The sequence below is a fragment of the Lithobates pipiens genome, unplaced genomic scaffold (genome assembly GCF_037356315.1).
Source record: "Lithobates pipiens isolate NorthernLeopardFrog02 unplaced genomic scaffold, aLitPip1_a1.2 Scaffold_18, whole genome shotgun sequence".
Lineage (NCBI taxonomy): Eukaryota > Metazoa > Chordata > Amphibia > Anura > Ranidae > Lithobates > Lithobates pipiens.
In genome coordinates this window covers 641,351,532-641,370,307 of record NW_027507758.1, presented here as the reverse complement: position 1 = coordinate 641,370,307, position 18,776 = coordinate 641,351,532, and the positions used below count along the sequence as shown (strand labels likewise).

At 49.2% G+C, this 18,776-nt stretch overlaps 3 protein-coding genes across 3 annotated transcripts in view; all 3 read left to right on the top strand.

Moving 5' to 3' along the window:
• Positions 1-18,776, top strand: part of LOC143986903 (uncharacterized) — a 1,023,878-nt gene that overhangs the window by 587,023 nt on the left and 418,079 nt on the right. The gene's annotated exons all lie outside the window — the stretch shown is intronic.
• Positions 1-18,776, top strand: part of LOC143989998 (uncharacterized) — a 97,378-nt gene that overhangs the window by 9,844 nt on the left and 68,758 nt on the right. Inside the window, 1 exon segment of the mRNA XM_077490238.1 lies at positions 17,147-18,358. Within this exon segment, the coding sequence (XP_077346364.1) occupies positions 17,147-18,358 (1,212 nt within the window).
• On the top strand, positions 3,323-17,173 carry LOC143989779 (uncharacterized). Its single transcript, XM_077490050.1, has 7 exons — positions 3,323-3,531; positions 11,445-11,573; positions 15,222-15,356; positions 15,445-15,568; positions 15,685-15,782; positions 15,872-16,075; positions 16,180-17,173. The coding sequence occupies exons 1-7, from the start codon at positions 3,388-3,390 to the stop codon at positions 16,381-16,383; spliced, it is 1,038 nt and encodes a 345-aa protein (XP_077346176.1). The 5' UTR covers positions 3,323-3,387; the 3' UTR covers positions 16,384-17,173.

The following is an 18,776-nucleotide window of genomic DNA, read 5'->3' as shown; positions in this document are numbered from 1 at the left end:
AATTAAGGCGGCACTCGAAGAATGGCGCTATCTTCTTGAGGGCGCCACCCACCCAATCCTTGTTTATACCGACCATAAAAATTTAGAATATCTAAAGACTGCTAAGAGACTGAAACCACGACAGGCCAGGTGGGCACTCTTCTTTAGATTTTCGTTCCACATCACCTACCGTCCAGGATCTAAGAACACCAAACCCAACGCCCTGTCCCGCATGTATAGCGAACCAGAAAGTCCTTCGTCTCCGGACACCATCCTCTCTTCAGGGAACTTCCTTTTGCTCCAGGGGGACTTACTGTCCCAAATCAAGCAGGCTTCCACAGGTACTGTCCTTCCGCCTGACACCCCTCTACTATCCAGAGATGATCTCCTTTGGTACAAGGATAAGATCTACATTCCTCAGGATGTGCGAGTCTTGGTTCTGAGTTCCTGTCATGACCATTTGTTGGCTGGCCATTTCGGGGTACATAAGACCATGGAGCTGCTTCAACGTACGTTCTGGTGGCCACAGATGAAGAAAGATTGCAGGGAATATGTGGAGGCATGTACCACTTACATTCGGAACAAGGGCAGTAAGTTGAGAGCTTGGGGTCTGCTGAAGCCGCTACCCGTCCCGGATAGACCATGGAGGATGATCTCCATGGACTTTATCATCAAGTTGCCACCTTCAGAGGATTATTCCACAATCTTTGTGGTGGTGGATAGGCTCTCCAAAATGGCTCACTTTTTGCCTATGAAGGCCGCAGAGACTGCCAAGACTTTCATCAGGGAGATTGTGAGGCTCCACGGCATCCCCGCTAATATCACGTCAGATAGGGGGGTGCAGTTCACCTCTAGGTTCTGGAGAGCGCTCTGCGGGGCCCTGAAGATTGAACTCTGCTTCTCCTCGGCCTATAATCCCCAGACCAATGGCCAGACTGAGAGGACGAATCAGACGCTGGAGCAATATCTGCGTTGCTTTTCTTCATTCTCTCAAAATGACTGGGCTTCACTTCTACCCTTGGCTGAATTTGCATACAACAACTCTGTTCATTCTGCCACCAAGCAATCCCCGTTTTTTTGCAAATTTCGGCTTTCACCCGCTGTTCTTATCTAACAATCTCCCCGAATGTCCGGTGGCGGCTGTACAAGAAGACCTCAACTTCTTCAAAGCAAACAATAAGCTTCTGCAAGAGACTTTGACCAAAACACAGAACTACAATAAGGAGGTGTTTGATAGGAAGAGAAGGGGGGAACTTGATCTCAAGGTCGGGGATCAGGTTTGGTTGTCCACCTTGAACCTAAAGCTGGCCTGCCCGTCTAAGAAACTGGGTCCAAGGTTTGTGGGTCCTTTCCCGATTGTGTCTCTAGACACAGAGCCTGCTTACCCTCTTTTATTGGCCTGTGACTGTCTACCTCTCCTTGTTGGCCTTCCAGACATGGTAATGGCCTGCAGGGAGGTGGGAAAACCAGCAATTGGGTAGCTTTAGGTGGACACTGAGCAGATGACACAGTACACTGACTGTAATAACTGCAGCTGCCTGCCTGTGTTACAGAAACAGAACTCCAGCAATAAGGGGTAGCTTCAGGTGTATACTGTGCAGGAGGCACACAACACCCACTTTAACTGCTGCAGATGCCTGTATTACAGAACACCAGCAATAAAGGGTAGCTTCAGGTGTATACTGTGCTGGAGGCACACAACACCCACTTTAACTGCTACAGATGGCTGTATTACAGAACACCAGTAATAAGGGGTATCTTCAGGTGTATATTGTTCTGGAGGCACACAACACCCACTCTAACTGCTGCAGATGCCTGTATTACAGAACACCAGTAATAAAGGGTATCTTCAGGTGTATATTGTGCTGGAGGCACACAACACCCACTTTAACTGCTGCAGATGCCTGTATTACAAACACCCACTTTAACTGCTGCAGATGCCTGTATTACAGAACACCAGTAATAAAGGGTATCTTCAGGTGCATATTGTGCTGGAGGCACACAAAAACCACTTTAACTGCCGCAGATGTCTGTATTACAGAACACCAGTAATAAAGGGTATCTTCAGGTGTATACTGTGCTGGAGGTACACAACACCCATTTAACTGCTGCAGATGTCTGTATTACAGAACACCAGCAATAAAGGGTATCTTCAGGTTTATGCTGTGCTGGAGGCACACAACACCCACTTTAACAGCGCTAGCTTCACAAGAAAACAACACACTGTCCCTGCCTATCCTGCTCTTTCCCTAACCGCCGCAACACACTATACAAGGCCGCCGCGCTGGCGGCCTTATATAGTGTGGGCCGTGTACTAAACCCCCTGAGTTATAATTATGGCTCTCCTTGCTGCTGGCGCTGTGATTGGTCAAGCATGCGGTGTCACAGTGCATGCTTGGCCAATCATGAGCCAGCAATGCACTGCGATGGCGCAGTGCATTGTCGGCCGTGAGCGCCACACGAATATGGTGCGAACGGCCCACAGAGTTCTGGCTTCGCTGAACGGGCAAACAGGTGGTGTTTCGAGTAGAACACCGAGCTCATCCCTAATGTTGAGCTATTTTGAGGCGACAGGAAATATACACTGGTATACAAGCTGTACACTCACTACTTTACATTGTAGACAAGTGTCATTTCTTGAGTGTTGTCACAGGAAAAGATAGAAAAAATGTGATACAAAAATGTGAGGGGTGTACTCACTTTTGTGAGATACTGTAAGTGTTCCTACATAGTACATGGTATATATTAAAAATGTAATAAATGTAGCCCAAACTTGCATATAGACATCATTGATTGCACACATGATATTATAAAAGAATCAATTCAAAATTCCTGTTTATTGTAGTCTCATAGTAGACACATAATAGCTGGATAACTTCCACTCATCAGGAGCAAATGTGATATAGGTATGTCTGTAATGAAATATAAATGCCAAATAGTATAGTAAATAAAATAATAGGATTATTGTTGTTTTAGTTACAACATGCGTAGAACTTTCTATCAATGCATTGTCACAGCTACTATGTGTCTACTATGAGACTACCTTGAAGAATTTTAAATCAATTTTACATCATGTGTGCGATCAGTCATGTCTATATGCAAGTTTGGGTTACATTTAATACATTTTTAATATATATCATGTACTATGTAGGAACACTTATGTGTGTGTGTGTGTATATGTATTTATTTTGTTATTTATTATATGTAATTTATTGTCCCACATGCATCCATGTGCACCATTAAATAATATATACTATTTGATTCAGTTGGTTCTGGTTGTGTGCTTCACACAAAGTCCCAACATTCCGCTTCCCCCCCCCCCTTACTCTTCTGTTTTATACCTTTTTGTTTTTAACTTAGCCCTGAGATGAGGTTTCCCGGTGCTGCAGTTCCTCTGAACGCCACAAGATGGTGATCTTACTTCTAGCCAGACAGAAAGTCTCTATGGAATACAGACAGGAAGTGATGTCAGGTACGCACAGGAAGTTCCGGGTGAGAGGTGAGTCAGGAGGAAGTAGAGAGAAGACGTTGCTGGAAGAGGCAGCAGAGGAGGTAATAAGATCTTATTTTCTATTTACACCCAGTAACCCCCCGTCATGTCCGTCCTCTTCCTCCATAGCAAGGATGAGCTCTGGAGTGTTCGCACAGCCCAAGTGCAGAGCCTGCCAGGAAGTCAGCGCTGCGCTAATCACAGGCAGTTAGACATTGTGCTGATATGCAGCTGCAGAGATCAGGAAATGTCTCGCTGCCTGTGATTAGCGCTCTGCACGTGGGCTGTGCGAACGCACCGGAGCTCATCCCCACTCCATAGTCACTGTGACGTCTTTTATCTCCAGCAGATGGTGATACACACAGATATAATGTGGGAACCTAGATTAACCCCTATATATAGTCAGTGCAGAACACATAGACGTCATTAAGGGGGGGCTATTGAGTCTGGAGCCCCGAATGCGGGGACAATAGCCCCCAGTGTCTAAGCGCCGGGTCCAGCAGTGAAGAGAAAGGGAGAGAAGAAAGGACAGACAGCAGCGGCGGCAGCCGCAGTTTACCTGTGCCATTCAGCACAATGGCTTCCTTTGAGGGGCGTGGTGGCTTCATTTGACGGGCGTGGTGGCTTCATTTGAGAGTCGCGGTGGCTTCATTTGAGAGTCACAGTGGCTTCATTTGAGGATCACGGTGGCTTCATTTGAGGGTTGCGGTGGCTTAATTTGAGGGTCGCAGTGGCTTCATTAGAGGGTCACGGTGGCTTCATTTGACGGGCGCGGTGGCTTCATTTGACGGGCGCGGTGGCTTCATTTGACGGGCGCGGTGGCTTTATTTGAGGGTCACGGTGGCTTCATTTGACGGGTGCGGTGGCTTCATTTGAGGATCGCAGTGGCTTCATTTGACGGGCGCGGTGGCTTCATTTGACGGGCGCGGTGGCTTCATTTGACGGGCGCGGTGGCTTCATTTGACGGGACATTTATTTTAATTTATTTCTACAGAGCTTGCAGAGCATTGCACCCAGTTGTATTTTCCCTGGGTGGGGAAACGCAACCACATTTTACATTGTACGTCCCTATACACCAGGGGTGCCCAACCAGTGGCCCGGGGAGCCCTCTGATGTGGCCCGCGACCTACTTCTATGGGATGGCAGATGGCAAGCCCAGATCATGGGTTGTAGACCTGCCATCCCAGAGCATCTGTGTTGTTAATGAAGCCGGCAAAGCAAGCAGCTGTGGAGCAGAGCTGTATAAGCTGATGCTTCCTGTATGGCGCCGTCACTTGCCACAGGCGGAGTGATGCCAAATGCAATCTGCCGGGGACAGCAACAGCGGGCGATACCTGAATGGAAGACTTATTAAAGGTCAGTTTATTACTAAAATTGCACTATATGTATGGGCATATCTGTGCTGTGGTTACTGGGCTGCTTTCAAACTGATCCGCAGGTGCAGTGCACCTTCAGGTTACCTGCACTGAGGCACAGACTTCTGTTATTACCTGCACTGAGGCACAGACTTCTGTTATTACCTGCACTGAGGCACAGACTTCTGTTATTACCGGCACTTTTGGTGAGCTTTCAGAAAGTGCATCAAACCTGCAATATATAATAGAAGTATATGGCAAAGTGTAGCTAACCCACAGGAAAGACACAGGTGCACTGCATTGCATTAGTATGAAAGGCCCCTTTCACACAATTGGTCCAACTCAATCGATCCCTCCATTTACCTCTATGTAACGGCAGATGTAAACAGATTTGTGACCTTTTACACCTGCCTACCTCCAATCTGATTTGCTAAAAAAAACAAAAAACAAAAAAAAACAGAAGGGGATCAATCCCCTTCCGTTAAGGCGGATCAGATCGGAGGACCCATAGAGTAGAGTGGGCTGTGTCCGTGTCCACTCTGCATGGACCTGCCATCTGACTGCTCTGCTCATTGAGGCCCGTGAAAGGTTACCAAGTCGTTTAAGTGGCCCTTGCTCTTCAAAAGGTTGGGCACCCCTGCTATACATCATGTGCCCTATAAAAGGGGATGGGCATTAAGGTATATATAGACAGAGTAAACACCTTCAAAATCTTGATATCCTCCACCCCTCTCTGCCAATCCCCCCACTGGCTGCCATTCAGTGTCCTCCACCCCTCTCTGCCAATCCCCCCACTAGCTGCCATTCAGTGTCCTCCACCCCTCTCTACCAATCCCTCCACTGGCCTCCATTCAGTGTCCTCCACCCCTCTCTACCAATCCCTCCACTGGCCTCCATTAAGTGTCCTCCACCCCTCTCTGCCAATCCATCCACTGGCTGCCATTCAGTGTCTTCCACGCCTCTCTACCAATCCTTCCACTGGCCTCCATTCAGTGTCCTCCACCCCTCTCTACCAATCCTTCCACTGGCCTCCATTCAGTGTCCTCCACCCCTCTCTGCCAATCCCTCCACTGGTTTCCATTCATTGTCCTCCACCCCTCTCTGCCAATCCCTCCACTGGCCTCCATTCAGTGTCCTCCACCCCTCTCTGCCAATCCCTCCACTGGGTTCCATTCAGTGTCCTCCACCCCTCTCTCCCAATCCCTCCACTGGCTGCCATTCAGTGTCCTCCACCCCTCTGCCAATCCCTCCACTGGCCTCCATTCAGTGTCCTCCACCCCTCCCTGCCAATCCCTCTACTGACCTCTATTCAGTATCCTCCACCCCTCTCTGCCAATCCCTCTACTGACCTCCATTCAGTATCCTCCACCCCTCTCTACCAATCCCTCCACTGACCTCCATTCAGTTTCCTCCACCCCACACTCCTAATCCCCCCACTGGCTGCCATTCAGTGTCCTCCCCCCCTCTCTGCTAAACTCTCCACTGGCCTCCATTCAGTGTCCTCCACTCTCTCCTAATCCCCCCACTGGCCTCCATTCAGTGTCCTTCACCCCTCTCTCCTAATCTCTCCAGTGACCTCCATTCAGTATCCACCACCCCTCTCTACCAGTATCTCCACTGGCCTCCATTCAGTGTCCTCCACCCCTCTCTACCAATCCCTCCACTGGCCTCCATTCAGTGTCCTCCACCCCTCTCTGCCAATCCCCCATAGGCTGTTATTCGGTGTCCTCCAGCCCTCTCTCCTAATCCCCCCACTCGCCTCCATTCAGTGTCCTTCACCCCTCTCTACCAATCCCTCCACTGGCTCCCATTCAGTGTCCTCCACCCCTCTCTCCCAATCCCCCCCTGGCCTCCATTCAGTGTTCTCCACCCCTCTCTCCCAATCCCTCCACTGGCCTCCATTCAGTGTCCTCCACCCCTCTCTACCAATCCCTCCAATGGTTTCCATTCAGTGTTCTCCACCCCTTTCTCCCAATCCCTTGACTGGCCTCCATTCAGTGTCCTCCACCCCTCTCTACCAATCCCTCCACTGGCCTCCATTCAGTGTCCTACACCCCTCTCTCCCAATCCCTCCACTGGCTGCCATTCAGTGTTCTCCAGCCCTCTCTCCCAATCCCTTGACTGGCCTCCATTCAGTGTCCTCCACCCCTCTCTACCAAGTCCCTCCACCGGTCTCCATTCAGTGTCCTCCACCCCTCTCTCCCAATCCCTCCACTGGTCTCCATTCAGTGTCCTCCACCCCTCTCTGCCAATCCCTCCACTGGTCTCCATTCAGTGTCCTCCACCCCTCTCTCCCAATCCCTCCACTGGCTGCCATTCAGTGTCCTCCACCCCTCTCTACCAATACCTCTATTGGCCTCCATTCAGTGTCCTCCACCCCTCTCTACCAATCCCTCTATTGGAACGCACTACCAACCAACATCCTCCTGGAAGAAAACCACCAGGCCTTTAGGAAAAAACTCAAGACCTTCCTCTTCTAGAAGTTGAACAACTAAGCTCTTCACAGTGCCTTGAGGCGATTAAGTTTGCGCTGTGCGCTATACAAATATTTCACTCACTCACTCACAGATAGGGGTAGTTGTTGGAGTGCTCCTCCAGGTGGTGGATGTGAGTTTACACCACGCCCTGACTGTGGCCGTCATGGTTAATGGGAGGAATTTGGGGGGATTTGTTTTTGGATGTATGCTACATATCCAATTTTTTAGATCTTTACCTGGGATTGTATATTTTTCTATGGCCCCCCCATTTAGTAGAGGGTGTGGGAAGGAACCATTCTTTTAGTTAGGCTAATATGCTAGCTGTATGATAGTCCGCTATGTCTACTAGGCCTGAACCCCCTACTGATCTGTGTTTGATTAGTCTACTTTTAGCCACTCCTTGTTTTATTTTCCCTGCCCATATTAATTTTTGTAGGGATGTTTGGAGGGAGTTGGTGAAGCTGTTAGGTATTGGGAAGGGTAAGGTTCGAAAGAGGTACAGAAGTTGAGGGAGAACGGTCATCTTAAATGCCGCCAGTCTGCCGACCAATGAGAATTTGTGATTTCCTAGTTGGTGAAGAGACAGGTTAAATTTTTGTCTATATCTGGTGTAGTTTTCTTTGAAAAGGTTCTTTAAGTGTCTTGGTAATGTGATTCCAAGATATTCTATGCCTGTTTTTACCCATTGAAATGGGAATTTTGAGGATAAGAGATTACGAGTTGTGCCATCTACCCCTAGGTCTCGGATGTGTGACTGATGCCGCGTACACACAATCAGACTCTGGTCCGCCGGACAATCCGCCCGTGTGTGGGCTCCGGCTGACTTTTTTTCCCAAAAGTCCGGCGGACTTAGAAAGTAGTTTTGACTCAAAAATTGTCCGGCGGGCAATCCGGCCGTCTGTGCACTAGTCCGCCATATTTTTGAAATGAACGGGCTTGCTCACACGGAGAAAAGTCCGTTCATTTTGAATGTGGCTCCAGGTAGACGAGACTAGCAAAGGAAGTCAATGTCGCCGCCTCCATGGGCGAGATTGACACCTCGCTAGCTCCGTCACCTGGTATGGACATAAAGGGAAAGCCCTACGCTGAAAAAACGGCGTGGGGGTCCCCCCCCCAAGGTCCATATCAGACCCTTATCCGAGCACGCAACCCGGCCGGTCAGGAAAGGGGGTGGGGATGAGCGAGCTCCCCCCTCCCCTCCTGAGCCATACCAGGCCGTGTGCTCTCAATATGGGGGGGTGCTTTGGGGAAGGGGGGTCCTGCGGCCCCCCCACCCCAAAGCACCTTGTCCCCATGTTGATGAGGACAAGGGCCTCTTTCCGACAACCCTGGCCGTTGGTTGTCGGGGTCTGCGGGCACGGGGGCTTATCGGAATCCGGGAGCCTCCTTTAATAAGGGGGCCCCCAGATCCTGGCCCCCCACCCTATGTGAATGAGTATTGGGGTACCATGTACCCCTACCCATTCACTTCTGAAAAAAGGTGTAAAAAAAACCACAACACGTGTTTTTAAAATGATTTATTGCACAGCTCCGGTGGTCTTCTTCCATCTTGGGGAGTCTTCTCGCCGGACTCCTCCGCTATCTTCTGTTTTTTTACTAGCTCTCTCACTAGCAGAGGAGCCCGACTTTCTTCTTCATTGCCGCCGCCATCCGGGGGTCTTCTTCTGACTTCGGGGGTCTTGTCCCCCTCTTCGGTTCTTCCGGAAAGAGCATTGCGTCAACATCTCAAGGAAGAAGAACAGAAGGCGATGGCGGTGACAGAAGACCGGGCCACCGGTAGTAAAAGAGCTGGAAGAAGGAGCGGAGGCCCGGCAAGACCCCCGAAGAGGGGGACAAGACCCCTGAAGTCGGAAGAAGACCCCCGGACGGCGGCCGCAAGGAAGATGAAAGCCGGGCTCCTCCGCTAATGAAAGAGCTAGTAAAAGAGCAGAAGATAGCAGAGGAGTTCGGTGAGAAGACCCCCCCAAAACGGAAGAAGACCACTGGAGCTGTGCAATAAATCATTTTAAAAACCTGTTGTTTTTTTAAAAATTTTTTACACTTTTTTTTTCACAGGTGCATAGGTAGGGGTACATGGTACCTGAATACTCATTCACATAGGGTAGGGGGCCGGGATCTGGGGGCCCCCTTATTAAAGGGGGCTCCCGGATTCCGATAAGCCCCACCACCCGCAGACCCCGACAACCAACGGCCAGGGTTGTCGGGAAAAGGCCCTTGTCCTCATCAACATGGAAACAAGGTGCTTTGGGGGCCGCAGGGCCCTCCTTCCCCAAATCACCCCCCCCTCACTTGTCCCCACCCCCTTTCCTGACCGGCCGGGTTGCGTGCTCGGATAAGGGTCTGATATGGACCTGGGGGGGACCCCACACTGTTTTTTCGGTGGCGACATTGACTTCCTTCGCTAGTCCCGGCTACCTGGAGCCACGTTCAAAATGAACGGACTTTCCTCCGTGTGAGCAAGTCCGTTCATTTCAAAACTACGGTGGACTCCCGCCATAGTCCGGTTGTGTGTGGGCAGGTCCGCTCGTTCGAAAGCCCGGCGGACTTTCCGGCGGTTTGTCCGCCAGACTAAGTCTGCCGGATAGTCTGATCGTGTGTACGCGGCATTAGTGGCATTAGCTTTGTAATAGAACCATTTACCAAGTTCAAGTAGTACAGAGTAAACCGCTGGTAGAGGCGAATGTGGATTGGTGAGCATCAATATGATATCATTGGCGAATAGGCTTATCTTATGATTGTAATCCCCACTAGAAGACCTGAGATTAGCTTGGAATTTTGAATGCTTTCTGCCAGTGGTTCAATAAATATATTAAGGATAAGGGGTGATAGGGGGCATCTTTGGCGTGTGCCATTAGATATTTGAAAGGGGGTGGAGAGCATTTCTCCTACGTGAACTCGGGCAGAAGGGGCAGAGTTTAATGCCATTATGGTTGATAATATGGAGTCCTTGAATCCGAATTTGATAAGAACCTCTCTCATGTATCCCCGGTAAACCCTGACGAAAACCTTCTCTGTGTCCAGCGATAGCAGCAGAGAAGACATTCGCTCGGTACTTGCTGTATGAATGAGGTCTATTAGTCTTCTCATAGCATCCGATGATTGCCTGCCTTTGATGAATCCCGTTTGATTTGCATTAATGAGAAGGGAGAGAAATTGGATATTCTAAAGGCAAACATTTTTGTGTATAATTTTAAATCTACGTTGAGTAGGGAGATGGGTCTAAAATTTTGGGGGGTGTCTGGACTTTTACCTGGTTTAGGCAGGGCAATAATTACTGATGACATAATTTCAGGGGGAAACATGGAGGAGGAGGCAGCGTCATTGTAGAGGTTTTGAAGGTGGGGGCTAAGTATATAACCAAACTGTTTGTAGTATTCTCCTGGGAGGCCATCGGGTCCAGGAAATTTACCAAAGGAAAAGGAATGGATTGCTTGGGTAATTTCTTGCTTTGACAAGGGAGAATTCAATGATTTATAGGTGGTCTTCACTAAGGGTAGGGAGATGTATTTTGGATAGGAATTGTTGGATTAGGTCTTGAGATGGTTGGGGGGGTGTCTTTGTCATTTTTGAGGTTGTATAGGGAGTCCTAATATACATTTTTCATTTGTAAGGGGGTGGAAAATATGGGGGATTAAGATCTTGATACATTGGCCACGAATACGTTGAGCCATGGCCTTCCCTGCCTTGTTAGAGGTAGAGTAGGATGTGGCTTTGGGCTTGCAATGTGCTTTTTCATAAGAATTTAAGAGAAGAGCTTTTAATTCTTGGCGGAGGGTTAACAATTAAATTTTTAAGTGGTGGGTTGGTGTTTAGCTTATTTTGGGCGTCGGTGTTTGAGTTTGGAGTGGTAAACTCATCTAGATGCTGCGTCCTCCTCTTTTTTGCCAATGAGCTTAGCGGAATGAATATTCCACCTATAAAGCTTTGGGCATTTAAAATGCAAGTTTTTTTCCTTAAACTTCCCTGCTAAACTTGGGGTGCGTGTTATACGCCGGCGCGTGTTATATGCCGATAAATACGGTAATAAATGTGTTCCCATGGGGGAGTAGTCCTTAAATGTACAGCAACCCTCATATTACCCCTCACATCCTATTATTGCGTGACCAATACCATCCAAATAATTCTTACTTTCATTTCTCAAAGTTATCCGTCTACAAGGAGACCTGTATAGATCAAATGATGGCACCAATGAGGATGGAGGAGGACTGGAGTAACATGACTGAGAAGATACTAAACCTCACCCTGGAGATCATCTACCTGCTGACCGGAGAGGTGAGGAGGATTCTGGGAGGTCACATGACATCACTCTTATCTCTATTAATAAAACATAGACCCAGGGGCAGACTGACAACCCTCAGGGCCCTCGGACCAAATAAAGCAAGGGCCCCCTGTCAGGCCCCACCTATGACCTATCACCTAATCCCACCCCTACATTTTGCACAAAGTACAACTTCTGCCCTTTTTTTTAATGGGACCTGAAGGAGGGTCTCTCTCTAACAGTGTCCATTAGAGATTCTCTGTTAGAGAGTGAGACCCTCCCCCCAGGACCCATTATAGACTTCAAAGGAGTCTAATGGGACATGGAGGGGGGTCTCTCTAAGAGAAGCCCTTTCAGTTTCCATTATAGAGTCTGTTAGAGTCTCCACCAGGTCCCATTAGATTGACTCTGGTCCTCACGGGACTCCCTCCTTGTTCCATGACTTTTACAAAGTAGAAATAAAATTGACACTGGGTAGTGCTCATCTTACTTTAACTATGGGTGCTGTAGATGTGCTTGTTCCCACGTCCTCTGTGGCTGCCTGGTGTAGATGGGTCACTGTGGGTTGCTGGCTGTCCCTGCTGTGGGTGGGTCACTGTGGGTGGCTGGCTGGCTGGCACCTTGGCCCTGCTGTGGGTGGGTCACTGTGGGTGGTTAACTGGCACTCTGGCCCTGCTGTGGGTGGGTCACCGGCATGGGTGGCTGCCTGGCTCGCACCCTGGCCCTGCTGTGGCTGGCTGGTGTGTGAATGAATGAATGAAATACTTGTATAGCGCACAATGCGAACTGAATCGCCTCTAGGCTAGGTGTGTCCTCTCCTCTTTTTCCGGGCACTGTTACCAAGGCGAGGGAGGGACTTGGAGGGAGGCGGCAGCCTTTGCCCTATCCGGGTTGGTAGAGCTAGAAGGTTTGCTGCACCCCCAGTGTGCAGAGGCACGCAGCGCAACACGTAATGATGTTGCATGCGGGTCCTCTCTATGTCCATTTGAGAGTCTATGTTTGAAAGAGCCCCTCAATGCAGCCTAACCAGTGCCCATCTGCGCAGCCTCACCAGTGCCCATCTGCGCAGCCTCACCAGTGCCCATGAATGCAGCCTCACCAGTGCCCATGAATGCAGCCTCACCAGTGCCCATGAATGCAGCCTCACCAGTGCCCATGAATGCAGCCTCACCAGTGCCCATGAATGCAGCCTCACCAGTGCCCATGAATGCAGCCTCGCTGTGCCCATGACTGCGGCCTCACTGTGCACATGATTGCAGCCTCACTGTGCATATGATTGCAGCCTCACTGTGCATATGATTGCAGCCTCACTGTGCATATGATTGCAGCCTCACTGTGCATATGATTGCAGCCTCACTGTGCCCATGATTTTAGCCGCACTGTGCCCATGATTGTAGCCTCACTGTGCCCATGATTGTGGCCTCATTGTGCCCATGATTGTGGCCTCATTGTGCCCATGATTGCGGCCTCTCTGTGCCCATGATTGCGGCCTCTCTGTGCCCATGATTTCAGCCTCACTGTGCCCATGAATAGAGCCTCACTGTGCCCATGATTGCAACCTCACTGTGCCCATGATTGCGGCCTCACTGTGCCCATGATTGCGGCCTCACTGTGCCCATGATTGCTGCCCCACTGTGCCCATGATTGGAGCCCCACTGTGCCAATGGTTGCGGCCTCGCTGTGCCAATGGTTGCGGCCTCGCTGTGCCAATGGTTTGCGGCCTTGCTGTGCCAATGGTTGCGGCCTCGTTGTGCCCATGGTTATGGCCTCACTGTGCCCTATAAATGGAGCCTCACTGTGCCCACTGTGCCCATGATTGCAACCTCACTGTGCCCATGATTATAGTCTCACTGTGCCCATAAATGGAGCCAATCGCTGTGCCCATGATTGTAGCCTCGCTGTGCCCATGATTGTGGCCTCGCTGTGCCCATGGTTGCGGCCTCACTGTGCCCTATAAATGGAGCCTCACTGTGCCCTATAAATGGAGCCTCACTGTGCCCTATAAATGGAGCCTCACTGTGCCCATGAATGGAGCCTCACTGTGCCCATGAATGGAGCCTTACTGTGCACATGAATGCAGCCTCACTGTGCACATGAATGCAGCCTCACTGTGCACATGATTAGAACCTCACTGTACCCATGATTATAGTATCACTGTGCCCACAATTGTAGCCCCACTGTGCCCATAAATGGAGCCATTCACTGTGCCCATGATTGTGGCCTCGCTGTGCCCATGATTGTGGCCTCGCTGTGCCCATGATTGTGGCCTAGCTATGCCCATGAATGGAGCCTTACTGTGCCCTATAAATGGAGCCTTACTGTGCCCTATAAATGGAGCCTTACTGTGCCCATGAATGGAGCCTTACTGTGCCCATGAATGGAGCCTCACTGTGCCCATGAATGCAGCCTCACTGTGCCCATGAATGCAGCCTCACTGTGCCCATGAATGCAGCCTCACTGTGCCCATGAATGCAGCCTCACTGTGCACATGATTAGAACCTCACTGTACCCATGATTATAGTATCACTGTGCCCACAATTGTAGCCCCACTGTGCCCATAAATGTAGCCATTCGCTGTGCCCATGATTTTAGCCTTGCTGTGCCCATGATTTTAGCCTTGCTGTGCCCATGATTGTGGCCTTGCTGTGCCCATGATTGTGGCCTCACTGTGCCCATGATTGTGCCCATGACTGTGACCTCGCTGTGCCCATGACTGTGACCTCGCTGTGCCCATGACTGTGACCTCGCTGTGCCCATGGTTGCGGCCTCGCTGTGCCCATGGTTGCGGCCTCGCTGTGCCCATGGTTGCGGCCTCACTGTGCCCATGGTTGCGGCCTCACTGTGCCCATGATTATAGTCTCACTGTGTGCCCACAATTGTAGCCCCACTGTGCCCATAAATGGAGCTATTCACTGTGCCCATGAATGGAGCCTCATTGTGCCCATGAAAAGAGCCTCGCTGTGCCCATGAAAAGAGCCTCGCTGTGCCCATGAAAAGAGCCTCGCTGTGCCAATGATTGTGGCCCCGCTGTGTCCATGAATGAAGCCTCAGTGTGCCTATGAATGGAGCCTCACTGTGCCCATGATTGTGGCCTCACTGTGCCCTATAAATGGAACCTCACTGCCCTATAAATGGAGCCTCACTGTGCTCATTAATGGAGCCTCACTGTGCACATGATTACGGCCTCACTGTGCCCCTCAATGCAGCTTCTACAGTGGATGGGCGTTAGAGAGGAGAGCCGCTGGATCACACAGAACGGGTCTCCCCCGCTTTGACACCTGGCGGCCACTGTCATCCCATGATAGTCATATATCCCCCAGCATTAGAGCAGTTTGATGTCTGACAGGAGGTGGGACCTCAAATGACAGCGGTCCCTGTGTAAGTTGAAGATCCCTGCTTTGTTTGATCTGGCGGCGCTCACCCTCCGCCTTATCCTTCGAGGCAGTGCTGGTTCCCAGGTGGGCCCTGAAAGGTGGTCACCAGGGGCCACGGGTGTCCTGAGAGCTCCAGCAGGTGGCGCTGGTGGGCCCCCTTCAGTAGCAGGGCCCTTGGATCACAGCCGAATTGACCAACTTGTCAGTCCGCCCCTGCACAGACCTGACCGGAAAGGTGAGGAGGATTCTGGGATTCTAACATGATATTCCTATTGGTTCCCAATACAGAGATTTCCTCTTGTGAAGTCAGGTGATCATATGACCATCACAGTGCCTCCATGTGACTCCCTAAAACCTGAGAGACACAACATGGAGAAGATTCTAGAAGTCACCAAGAAGATGATGGAGCTGCTGACAGGAGAGGTGAGGAGGATTCTGGGAATTCTGGGACATTATCCAGTAACAGACAAGGGATGTGTCTGGATGGTGACTGTATCATTGTGTGTGTCAGGTTCCTATAAGGTGTCAGGATGTCACTGTCTATTTCTCCATGGAGGAGTGGGAGTATTTAGAAGGACACAAGGATCTCTACAAGGACGTCATGATGGACAATCAGCCGCCCCTCACATCACCGGGTAAGAGGAGACTTTATTGTAAAGGAGAGAGCAGTACGGAGGCTCCACCTAGATTCCCCATCATCTGATAAACACATAGAAACAATGTATTCAGTCAGTGTGTGTGTTTCCTACAGATGGATCCAGTAATGGGAACCCACCAGAGAGATGTCCCCGTCCTCTGTATTCCCGGGATTCCACACAGGAAGATCACACCATCCCCCACCATCATCAGGTAGATGAGGAACAATCACTGATAGTATCATTAGGATCTGTACATTATCTGCATTGTTACCATTGATGTCATTTATATTATATATTCAGAGTGGAAACCTCGGGGATGATAATATTGATGTTAAAGAAGAGTATAAAGAGGAGGATGAGGAGTATGGAGTGATGGAGGAGTTTTCACGACACAAGGATATGATGGAGCCACCAAATACCAGGAACCCATCAGAGAGATGTCCCCGTCCTCTGTATTCCTGGGATTCCACACAGGAAGATCACACCATCCCCCACTGTTACAAGGTAATGGAATGGAGCTTATAAAACACAGTTGGATTTTTATGTGATGTCACAATAATAAATCTTCTATCTTACAGATGATATTCTCTCTCATTTTCTTGGTTTAGAGTGGAGATCCAATCGATATAGAATTTGAGGTGAAATCAGAAGAAGAAGAGAGGTATGTGAGGGATGATCAGCAGTCTATGGAGGAGGATGGAATAACGGGGACGTTTATAGAGGAGGACACTCCTACAGAGATCAGCACAGGTGGGTCATTAACACTAAATACATTCCTCCACCCATACTGCTCACTGATTGGTCCAGAGTAGGGCGGGGGCTGGGTGATATCAGCCTGTAATATCCTGGTCACTTTCCTGAGCTGTGTTCCCCGTCCTGTATTCCTGGATTTCTCTCCCATAATCTTCCTTCTCTGTGCTGCCGACACAATTTATGTATCTAGACTGGATTTATGGAGATTCTGGGGATCAGCTGGCAGCAAAATGTTCATTTTCCCCATAGATGTTACTAGATCTAGGCACCTGGGGTATGTGATTTGGGTCTTCTGCCCCATACCCAGTATGACAAGATCTCTGACAGAACAATCCCCCCAGGATTACTTGCTCTGTTGTCTGCTGGCTGTGCCGGGTGGAGGGATATGTCTGTATAGTCTCAGACCCAAGTCACTGAGTGCAGTCTCAGGAGATGGGAGGCAGCGGTGTGGGACCTCTGCAACTTGTCTCATGTAATCATTTCATCTTCCACTGATTACTGAATACCAATATTATGAGTCCTGACCCTTACACTGTATACTTTATATTCTACATTACATACTCCTGACCCCTGCACTATATACTCTATGTTGTACATTACATACTCCTGACCCCTGCACTATATACACTGTGTTGTACATTACATCATTCTGATACTATATAGTCCTATCTGTTGTATCTTATACAATATGTTGTACATTACATAGTCCTGACTTCTGCTCTCTCCCCTCCCCCCACTGCTATATATACACATAATATGTATTCTCTTTTGTTACACCCATTTCCTACCAGCTGGACATTTTATGTCTGATGATTTGATTGGAGCACAGCAGGAACCAATCAGCTGATGTCTAGTAATAATCTTTGTATTTCTATTTTAGTAGATGGACGGGAGATGAGGAAAACCTCAGAGGATTGTCTCACTTTGTCTCCAGACTGTAAAGTAGAAGATGAGGACATCACACAGTATAGTCCAGGAGAAAACCCGACTACCTCAAATGTCCATCCGGCACCACACAGTGTAGATGGACCATCGTATTCCTCTTATCCTGAGGAACCTCAGACTGTGCGGGACGGGGCCGTCCTTCCAACAGAGAAGAGGCTTTCCTGTTCTGAGTGTGGGAAGTGTTTTCCTTCTAAATCCAAACTTAACAGGCATAATAGATCTCACACAGGGGAGAAGCCGTATTCCTGTCATGAGTGTGGGAAATGTTTTTCAGATAAGTCTTATCTTTACAGACATCAGAGATCTCACACAGGGGAAAAGCTGTATTCCTGTCCTGAGTGTGGGAAATGTTTCTCACGGAAGTCCCATCTTTACACACATCAGAGATCTCACACAGGGGAGAAGCCGCATTTGTGTCCTGAGTGCGGGAAATGTTTCTCACGGAAGTCCAGTCTTTATACACATCAGAGATCTCACACAGGGGAGAAGCCGTATTCCTGTCCTGAGTGTGGGAAATGTTTTTCAGATAAGTCCAGTCTTTACACACATCAGAGATCTCACACGGGGGAGAAGCTGTATTCCTGTCCTGAGTGTGGGAAATGTTTCTCACGGAAGTCCAATCTTTACACACATCAGAGATATCACACAGGGGAGAAGCCGTATTCCTGTCCTGGGTGTGGGAAATGTTTCTCACGAAAGTCCAATCTTTACACACATCAGAGATCTCACACGGGGAAGCCGTATTCCTGTCCTGAGTGTGGGAAATGTTTTTCACAGAAGTACAATCTTTCCACACATCAGAGATTTCACACGGGGGAGAAGCCGTATTCCTGTTCTGAGTGCGGGAAATGTTTTTCACAGAAGTCCAATCTTTACACACATCAGAGAGCTCACACGGGGGAGAAGCCGTTTTCCTGTCCTGAGTGCGGGAAATGTTTTTCAGTGAAGTCCAGTCTTTACACACATCAGAGATCTCACACAGGGGAGAAGCCGTATTCCTGTCCTGGGTGCGGGAAATGTTTTTCACAGACGTCCCATCTTTACAGACATCAGAGATCTCACATGGGGGAGAAGTCGTATTCCTGTCCTGAGTGAGGGAATTGTTCCTCACTGAAGTCCTGTCTTCCTGTACATCAGGGATTCCACACAACCCTCGAGGTGTATTTAGTGCCTTGAGTGTGGGAAATGTCTTCTATATGAATGTTGCTGGACATCACAGCTCTCATGTGGGGAAGAAGCACACCCTGATATACACCTCAGATATACTCCATGGCTGATCTTCGTCATGTAAGAAACAGTTGATAAGGAGATCAGAGATCACCAAAGACATGGATGAAGTGTTGTACCGTGTCGGCCATTGATAGCAGGAGAAAAATAAAAATGGAGTAATTTCCTCTCATCCATTTTGTAGCTTTTATAAATATAAAAAAAAAAATCATTGAATGAATGAATGAATGTTGCTCGCATTCCTCCCGCTGTGAGGTCATTTTTTTTGTAATTCTAAAAA

Coding starts and splice junctions, on each gene's coding strand:
- LOC143989779 (XM_077490050.1), top strand. CDS start 3,388: ATGGTGATCTTACTTCTAGCCAGACAGAAAGTCTCTATGGAATACAGA. Junction 3,532..11,444: donor TGGAAGAGGCAGCAGAGGAG/GTAATAAGATCT, acceptor CATTTCTCAAAG/TTATCCGTCTACAAGGAGAC. Junction 16,076..16,179: donor CCATCCCCCACTGTTACAAG/GTAATGGAATGG, acceptor TTCTTGGTTTAG/AGTGGAGATCCAATCGATAT.